At 43.4% G+C, this 10,022-nt stretch overlaps 1 protein-coding gene across 1 annotated transcript; it reads right to left on the bottom strand.

Annotated features, from left to right (window-relative positions):
* Positions 1–1,958: 1,958 nt before the first annotated feature.
* On the bottom strand, positions 1,959–8,264 carry LOC109486066 (glutamate receptor ionotropic, kainate 2-like). The gene is made up of 13 exons (XM_019789756.1): positions 8,023–8,264; positions 7,441–7,643; positions 6,720–6,773; positions 6,068–6,343; positions 5,473–5,577; positions 5,105–5,212; positions 4,790–4,960; positions 4,293–4,454; positions 4,011–4,162; positions 3,600–3,718; positions 3,219–3,401; positions 2,873–3,125; positions 1,959–2,286 (listed from the first exon to the last, which is right to left on the bottom strand). The coding sequence occupies exons 1-13, from the start codon at positions 8,240–8,242 to the stop codon at positions 2,085–2,087; spliced, it is 2,208 nt and encodes a 735-aa protein (XP_019645315.1). The 5' UTR covers positions 8,243–8,264; the 3' UTR covers positions 1,959–2,084.
* Between the last annotated feature and the right edge of the window lie 1,758 nt (positions 8,265–10,022).

Raw genomic sequence — 10,022 nt, 5'->3', positions numbered from 1 at the left:
TGTCTCCACCTTGAGAGATGTAAAACGACTTTTTTTCCAAATGTATCGAACAGCCACTCAAAAACGCGTACGGTGTTTTGTATTCGGTCAGTCCTCGAGCTAAAATTTGCCTAATTTGAGCTCCGATTGCCGCTTACTCTGGACCTAGCGCAATTAGTGTCCAGCCCAATCCATTGACCAGTAATAGACCGCATGAGGCCGAAGTGGTACCGGCTTTACGTGAATTATTTATAAGCCTAACAAGAAAAAGAGTATATCTATCATCGGTTGTACTTTGCGATGCCGATAAGGGTGAGGTCTGGAACAAATGGCCAAATGAGATAGCTGCATTTTACTCCTCTGTCAGCCAACTACATGTAACTTCTGGTTTTCCCTTTACTTCCTACCAAGCACGGTTTTATTGCCCGTATTCACGCGTTTTGTCTACTTATCATATCCTGTTTTTTCCACCAGTTTTTCCAGTACAATTAAAACATATACGTGGTTAACGAAAATGTAGACTCGTATCTTACTTTGTACCGCAGTAGTAATTCTTATTTGAATTCACCTACGTCTTTGTTCAATGCCATTAAAGCTGTAGAATCAACAATATTATTCATACCCTTAAATTGTGATAGTAATTGGCCTACCAAGGGTTTGAATAATTTTGCTGTTAATTGTACCTATTGTATATTATTGTATTCTTGTTAATTTTCTGTACTGTACACAGTCTCTTCCATAGCCCAACCATTTCTGTAGAACCTGCCAGTCGTTTAGGCAAAATTTAATACAACATTGAAGCCCCGACTGCGACTTGCAATTTCTGTAGAACTTGTCAGTCGTTTAGGAAAAAATTTAGTATACGATTGAACCATATTGATATACTTATATGATATAAAGGAGATGCTGACCATTAGGAAAGGCCAATGCTTACTAATAGGTGGCAATCACTAAATGACTTGGAGCCTGTCATAACAGTGTCATTGGAGTTTATTCAGCGTTGTTCCATGATGGCTGAGTGGCCTGGAAAGACAACACGGTCTGCACTTTTGAAAGGAAGCGTTACAGTTTCTATATGTACGACATTTTACAGTGCAACTAACGGACTGTGCCTCAAGCATCTGAATACGGTGAACATCAGTGATATATATCTGGCTGCAGTTCCACATGCATATACAAATGCATTTGAATGTTGGTAATGTATGACACAACGCTATGACTACAATACTACACATTGAAAAGAATGTCTCTTGGCAGTATTGTAGAGCAACGAATCTGTGTATCTCGACATGGTAACCGGTATAGAATACATGACGCTCTTCGCGTTGTCGTGGATTGTAAATTATTCTTAATAGCTCCTCCGCTCTGTGTGGTTCAGCAACAAAAAATCTATGTTTTAATTGATTATAACGCGTTCATACAAACCATCTATACCCAAACTTATATTTTACTTAAAAGTCGAGGAGGTGAACCTGTAGTTCATCCTAGTACAAGGCACAAGTTACCTCGAAGGTGATTCTCTACTTATCCGTTATTATACATTTCTAATCCTCATCTTTTATGTGCTGATATTTCATGCAATAATATCATAACAAGCTTCTTGAACTGACCATGCTCCTTATTCTGTATCTGTATCGATATAACCGGTATAACCGCCCTTTGGCATAACACATCAGCTTCACAGACACGCGGCGCGGCGGCAGCTGGCTACATTACACCGAATGACTTGTTACACTTAACCCTTAAACATCTAACTCTAAACGTTGTTTAAAGCTATCTGGTGATACTGTACTTGGTGACAGCGAGTTCCACTCTGCGATAGTTCTAGGAAAGAATGAATTCTTGAACACCTCAATCATTGGTGGATAACTCTGGTACTTGAAGGCATACTATTTCTTGTTCTTTTCTGAACCGGTATTAGGTACTTAGTAGTTGGTACGTTCACCAGTTTATTAGTCAATTTGTACATCATGCATAGTCTGGACATTTTTCGACTGTCTTCCAGTGACCCCCACTGTAGGTTTCTTTTCATTTCCGTTACACTAGGACCACTTTCATAGTTTTTTTAATTGCAGAATCATGCATTTGGTCCCATTGACCTTGAACTACACGCTACCACCTCCATCGACAGGCTTGCTTGAACGTCCCCCCTTGAACTTGAAATGCACCCATTCCAGAGCAGAGACCAGAATGGCGATCGCTATCCCGATCATGAGATAGTAGAAAATTCCATCCAACTGCTCCATACCCATAACCCCATCATTTGTGGAGCCTGTGAAACATTTATACTTCTTCTTGTTAAACCACCTGTGAAGGGATGAGAAAAGCGGAGGTAACAAAAAATCTTCTGACGGATATTTTTAAGGGCAACATTGGAAGTAAATCTAACTACACTGTCGAGAGTAACAACCATTTGTGTAGTAAATATGAGTGTTTGTAATCTCCAAGCAGATCCCTTTCGGTGGCGAAACAGTATCCATTAGCCAGAGAAGGTCGCCGGCCACCGACGGGGGGTACCGACAAAAAAGGGCCATATATAAAAAGCTACCGATCATTTCCCCACAACCTCTGCTTGGAGAGTATGTGTTTATAGTAGTACGTAATTTGGCCACTTTGGGCTGGATTGCCGCGTATTTAAATTTCTGTGGGAATATGATGTTTACATTAGCATGCCGGGATATATATCACGTGAGCATTGTCTGCCATATTGGATGGTTACAGAACCCAGAAGTTGCCAGGAGAAATTTACGTTGGCACATGTAAATATGAGAATTTTCAGGTCTGGGTCTTTTGGGTTCAACCAGTCAGCGTGCAGAATGTGACGTCACCAACAAACGCCATAAGCCTTGATTTACTTCATTTTGTTCTTAACCTTGTATCAACATATAATCACCTGTTCCCAAGTGTGTCCATATTCCCGGCTTCTACCATGTCCATCAGGGCCAGGTTAATCTCCGTCCGGTAAGGCGAACCGAGCCGAAACGGAAGGGCGACCTGATACTTGTAGAAGTACTCTTCAGTGAGGATGACCATGTCACACCTCTTGTTGAGAATCTCGTACTCGTAGGATGTGGGTGAGATGAAGATGAAGTCACCCTTAGCGGCGCGCTCAAATGCATCACGGGAACGGTTCACGAGAACCTCATCTGCAGAGGACACGAAGCAACATTTTTTTGTCCAAAATTGTTCTTCTTTAAAGATCAATTCCATATTAAATAAGCATAATATAGTATTGATACCTGAATTCTTGTCTATATATCGCCCAAGAGTCTTAAACGGCTCCTCCTGAGCCTTCTTTAAGAACTTGTAAAAGCTGTATCCCTTGTAGGTTCCGTACGGCACGTCTGTCTGCCCAGCCAGGTCAGACAGACTCCTGATGGTCCGGTCTACGGAAGGCTGGGACAGGAAGGCAGCCAAGTTGGCTGGAAAAGAACAACACTATAAGTTAGTACATCCAAGAAATATCACTTCTACTGTCTCATCTGACACTCGCTACTCCCTATAGCACAAACTACTTTCCTATTTAAAACTACGTATTACCAACGTGTAGTTTACATATCTACATGAGCATGCATTAGAATGTTGGCTTTATATATAATTCCTTATTTGCTATGGCTTACCAGTGTAAGACGCGACGATGACCAGTATCAAGAACCACCAGGCACCGGTCATAACTCTTCCCGCGAAAGATCGAGGTAGAAACTCCTGCCCCTGACACACAGCCGCTCCAAAGGTAGACCTGTAGAAAAACAAAATACATTCTGCACAAGGCGGCCTTTTATCTCAGACTGGATTGGGAATGACGCAAGCATGAATTGAAGGAGGTATCCCTCCTGCAGGAGTATTGTGGACAGTCGGTTTTTCACGTTCGCAGCTAAAACACACGGTTTCCTTTGTTTGATGGGCATGTGATTTTATACGTCGTCTGTTGTTAAGTATGGGGGCTGTTTTGAAATGTGTTTGCAGCTTAAAGTCATGATGGTTCTCTTCGTTGTATTTGTAATCTGCTGTTTCGAACGTGCTCAACTTACCAGAGACTATTGGCGAGGCTAAGGTTGTCCGCCTCCTCTGCCGACACCTCTCCCCGCCCGGCTGCTCGAGCCCACTCGTACGGGTTCAGACGGCCGTTTGCCGCCAAGACAAGACTCACTCCCACAGCGGCGGCCACATAGCAGAGCCAAACCTGTAATCAATACATGTGGACAATGATTATTGATTGTGGAGATAAAATGACTGCTACCAGTTGTGAATCTCAAAACTAAGAGAATGACCTGTACAACTGGCGGGATGTGTGAAAACGTTTTGGCACGCACCTCCATAGAAAATGGTCCCATGAACTGAAAGATACCGCGACCGTCACTGCGATTTGGCTTCTTCATGGTCAGGAAGTAACCACGTGTCCGTAATGGGACGGAATACTCGATTGTTCGATGTCCTGCAGGGCGCACGGCTGTGGCAACCAACACCAGGTCATACTGTGGGCATGGAGAAGTGGAGAAGACCGGTCAGTCTTGCAGCCAACACCTTATTATAGCAAAACGGACTTCATGGCGGCACAAAGCCAAATTATAGTAAGTGTGTTATAACTTACAATGTAAGTTATTTATAATTCTTATTTTGTAAGTATACAACTATACAACACAAACTTTACACGCTGCAATTAGTCCTGCTGCCAAGGAAGTCTGCATTTTACACTTCACCAAGGACAAGGAGAAATAAACATGCATTAGATGTCTTGCTCATATTTTTTGAGGATACCATTGCCCCGTACAAGATACACCTGTGAGCAAAATAAATAGTGAGGGTCCACCTTCTTAGCTGCTGCTAAGGTCGCGGTCGTCGTCCGACGGCCAACCGTGAGGTCCCACGTGAAGTTTAGTCGTGAAGCCAACATCTCCAGCACGTCCATCAGATAGCCGTGATACAGAGCCGAGCCAACCTTGCCACTTTTTCCTGGCTTCTTCATGACGAATGGATTGCTCTGTGGAGCAAGGTGGATTCAACATAACTAGTGACGGAATCAGTACAAAGGGATCAACTTGAGCAACAGTTGATACCCTAACCTTGAAGTTGGTCCTGAAAGAAAGAAGTGAATTTTAGAAAAAAAGATAAAGACATATATTACCAGAGCAGTGTAGACTTGGAGATGCCGTCCCGAGAGTAGGTGAGGGTAGAGGGGCTTCTGCCATCCTGACTGGACACTAGCCATGCCTTCTGCAGTCCAGTTGCCTACCTGCAGACAGAGATGTTATATGTACATTCCAGTCGTAGTCAGCCAGCCAATACAAAATACAATCTTCCATCTATAAGTGTGTGTGCTTCTTTATTTACTAAACAAAGGGGATGGGAGACAAAACACCCATGCATGCTAGTTGTCTCCCTAGCAAACCCGTGTTTGTGTGTGTTTCCTCAACTATTCCCCAACCTTCTCAGAAGGAAGCTCCCTGTATTGATGACAATTTTACTCAACTCAAAGTAAGTGATGTTGCTCACCTGCGTCGATTCCCCTTGAAGATACTCATCGACGAAGACCGTCACGTTCTTCCTCTTCCCACAGCTGTCAAAGGACACGTGCCCGCTGAATCCTGGGAAGCTTTCCTGTAAAATCATAGGGAGTCGTTAGAACTCAGTCTGTTCAGCTGACATGCTATATTTTCTCCAACTACATAACACCTCCTGTGTCTCTTTTCAAGCGACTGTTCCATATGTAGCAATGTGCTTTAGGAAACAGTCTCCTGTGACAGGAATTCATAATACACAGACCACAACTGTTGTTGATTACACCTGAATAGTGAGTGTCTGAGAACACAGTTGTAGCAGGCATGTCACAGAGTACAGACGTCTTCCATAGTCTCCTATTCATAGTATCCCACCGCTGCCACCACTGTAGGATACTATGAATAGAAGACTATGGAAGACCTCTAACGTTATACTCTGTGACTGCCTGTTATTGAGAACAGAATTTGTAGCTCTATAAACTCTTCATTAGCTAATGGTTTGTTCATGTTACATCCCATATTGTACTTTTTCATGATTTATATATATATCTAGATCATGAGATAAGGAGGAGCAGTCCAACAGTGCTTACCTCGGATATGGAGTCTCTCATCCCTGAGCGACAGGTCTGCCCTCTCGGGGCCAGGTCCGAATCCTTCCCGTCCGAGCTACGGGAAAATCCCGTGACCAGGTCCGGAGACAGGCTGCTCACGACCCTGACTGCATCTAAAGCCAGCCGCATCCTGAAAGGCAGCTGTCCGTCAGGCAAGTCTCGTCCCCAGGGCGGATCTGTCTGAGGGAAGGGGCGGAGCAGCGTCAGGAGTGCTCCACTGCTCCGGGCGCTCTGCAGGTCACTCTCTCGGACATCCTGTTGAAATAGGGAAGACAGCTGACTTTCCTAGACAATTTTGGGCATCCAGAAGACGCCGACCAATCAGATGGCTCCATTTTCCATTGGTTATCAGACCGTAACCTCAAAAGTGGTCGGTTATTAGAATAACCGACCACTTTTGGACCGTACCGGTTTATTTGGTGGTTATGGCACCATATACACCTAAGGGTGGGGCATTCCCTTCAATACAATACAATGCAATACAATGCAATACAATCAGGCTTTGCAATTTCTGCCAGGGGCACTGTGGTAGCTTTCATGCTGACTTTGGATCCAAATGGAAGAAACCTGGAATTGGAAGATGATCGAAGACCATTCCATCCCACCCCAGGGTGCCCTTATGTTAACTTACGAAGCTTGTCACGATCCAGTGGCTCTGCGATGTAAGCAGCAGCATGTCAGCAGCCTGTTGGAGAAAAAGGACGACACGAGTTTTGGTAAGTTTCTAGCAGTTGACATGTAGGTCTAGTAAAATCTGGTAGGTTAAACAGACAGTAATGATATTTAAAGTTAAAACTTTTGATCCAACACATGTGTACAAAGAAGTTCTCTCACCCAGAGCTTTCGACCAGACACTCTGGTCTTCAGAAGTAGACTGACCCAGTGAGGCTTGTCACGTGACTTCTTTGAAGTGTGACGTCAACCAGCACGTCGGCAGAACGTACTGCGCCTGCGCAGAACCCTGGATTTTCGCGTTTTTAGTTGGATTTTTGGTCAACGTTGCATCAGAATTTTCACTGTTGCAGAGGATATCTTTTCTGACACAACATTTGGAAACTACTGTCGAAATGCTAACCTTATATGAGCGAATACAACCTTATGCATTCTGCTGAAGTGCTATGCACAATACATTACGGGTTTCGCGCAGGTGCAGTACGTTCTGCCGACGTGCTACGTCAACCCTGGGTGACTGGTCGAAAGCTCTAGGTGAGAGGACTTCTTTGTGGATCAAATGTTTTAACTTTAAACATGTAACTACCAACACAGATAAACTTTTATGGTAGACAGTAATGACTTTGGATGATTTGTATGATTCAAATCAGAGAGAAAATGAAAGCATCTAAATTTCTGACCTTGTCCAGAATGATCCCCACAACATCATCGCTTGTCATCACCACCACATGCTCCCGCCCGGCACTGATGACGTCAGACAACACGGCGTCCAGGGCGTCATCGTCTTTCTTCGTAACCATGGCAACTGGAACTTCCTTGGCCCACAGGCTAAATCTACGAATGGCCGCTTCGTTGAGTAGGGCTTCAAACGAACGGTAGAACTCTACAGAATGGTACAAAAGTCCTAAGCTTAATTGTAAGTCCACCACCACCTCCATACCAATAGTTTAAGGGCCCTTAAACAAAACAAGTACTTGAAAGAAAGATAGAAATGTAACAAGTGCAAAGAAAATGCATAATGTTCACTCTCTCATATTATCTCCCCTGTTAACTCTTACTCAAACACATTCGTATGTATGGTGACAGGAGTTTAAATAAAATTGCAACATGATGTAACCCAACACTAGTTACCATGGTGACAGACATCTGGTTCAGGTCATTGACCCTATTTTTTGGACATGAAGAAGAGGAAGAAGAAACAGAGCAAAAACAATATGTTTCCTTCTGCGAATTCGAAGGTAAACATAATAATGCTCACTCACCTGACCGCTTGTTGTACACCATATAGGTCTCCCTCCAGCCCAGGGCCTCCATGACGTCAAACAACATGGTTGCCAGTTGCTTTGGGGACGGGAACATGTCCAGTACCCTGGAGCGGAGAGCTGGTGTTTCCGGATCCGGTTGGTACATGCGCACAACCAGTGGAGCCGGTTGTGGTCCGTGTGTAAGTCCGCAGGTACAGGGGGTGGGGAGGGGGGTCATCAGGATCACGGCGTGGAGGGGGTCCTGGGCACCAACTGGGGAGTGGAAACTGATAAGTAAACTGGAAAGGCCGACATTTGCTTTATAGCAAATGCGCATATGGTTTTGACCACATTATACGACATGGCAGGGAAAGAAGGAGAACCAATGCTTTACATTGATATAACTACAGTATGAAGTGACATATAACTAAGAATACAAAAGTTGGGTAACTATATCCCCTACATAATTGGTTAAGATTTTTTATTTGCATAATGCAAAGTGTTGATTTTCAAATTTCTAAATAAATCCTACATTTCAGGTTCACAAGGACAGGGACAAGGAAATATTGTTGCACCGTGCGTTCAGCACCAAGGACAGGCACTATGCTAATCTGTATTAGTTAACTTCGGCCGAAATCTACAACATAAAGAGGTTCCTCACCTAAAAGGTAAACTATATCTATCTTCCTACATATAAATACACAGATAGAGATAGGTTATGGCGCACTAACGTCCACCCACCTCGGCGCAGAGAACACTGTGTTGAGCGGGCGTCAAGCTGAATATTAGTCAACGTCAGGTCCTTGCTGCTGTTCAGGCCTCGGGCGCTAGATGTCATTGCAACAAGGACATCCTTTTCGCCACCGTCGTGAACAACACCTAAAACCAGTCAGCGAAGTTGCAAGTCAGAGTATGTCAGAAGAAATGAACGATCCAGGTACTTACAAAAAAAACAGTCAAATACTAGAAAGGTAACATTTGCAAATGCATAATGTTTACATTCGCATATGGTCTGATCTGTTAATTCCCACTCGAACACCTTCATATATATGGTCAGACAGGAGTCTAAATACCTCCTGCTATAAAATAATGTAACTTAACACTAGTTACCATGGTAACAGACAGTCTGGTTCAGGTCACTGACCTTTTTGGTTTGGAGAAGAAGACGAAATGTAGCAAAAACAATGCGTTTTCCTTCGGTAAACATAAAAATGCACAAGCACACAGAAAATTATCGAATTATGCCACTGAACATATACGCCTCCCAAGTCTAAACATTGTCCCTATACGCGTAACTTACACAATTACACTACAGTAGTAATCTTTGTATGAATCATATGTATTTGATTAATGTATACCCGTCACTTCGATCTTACGTCACTTACGTTAAGCCTGAAATGGCGAAAGCTAAGGTTGAATCATAAAATACGGCCAGCCTTTTTAACAATAGCATTTGAGCAAGAGGCAAACGTCAAAGTTGTAAGAAAATTTTACCCACCGACGTTTAGCTTGGTTCCGTCCCCATGACATCCACAGAGTATTGTCAGGAGGGTGAAAACCAACAATCCACTTTGACAAGTCATTGCTACCCCTCTACTTCAGCCGTGGCAACCGCCTTTGGGCCTTGTCGAAACTGTAGCCCTCTGTCATGGCTACTGTTTTATACTACAAATATCTTGTCTTGACATACATGAGCCATGCATGGGTGACACCTTATCGTAGATATCTCACAATGATGACACTAATCCAAGACAATACCACTCAAAAATCGATTCTTACCATTCATTAGTTCACTTTGAAGCAGTCCCTGTCTATGTCCTACGTACGGATTTGACAGCAATTGCGGAAAAGCTTTCAGGGAATGGAGATATAATCTTTTTAAAGATTATAGGTGAGCTGATTATAGGTGTTGAGTTACTTTAGATAAAGTGGCGATGCCACGAAAGTTGGACTGGAAGATCTCTGCGTGTCATCCATCCAACTTTTGTTTATGGATCACTGTTCCTGAACGTTAACAA

The sequence above is a fragment of the Branchiostoma belcheri genome, unplaced genomic scaffold, assembly GCF_001625305.1.
Source record: "Branchiostoma belcheri isolate BF01 breed outbred unplaced genomic scaffold, Haploidv18h27 scaffold8, whole genome shotgun sequence".
Taxonomy (NCBI): domain Eukaryota; kingdom Metazoa; phylum Chordata; class Leptocardii; order Amphioxiformes; family Branchiostomatidae; genus Branchiostoma; species Branchiostoma belcheri.
The sequence above is the reverse complement of the archived record's forward strand: the minus strand, read 5'-3'. Positions and strand labels throughout refer to the sequence as shown.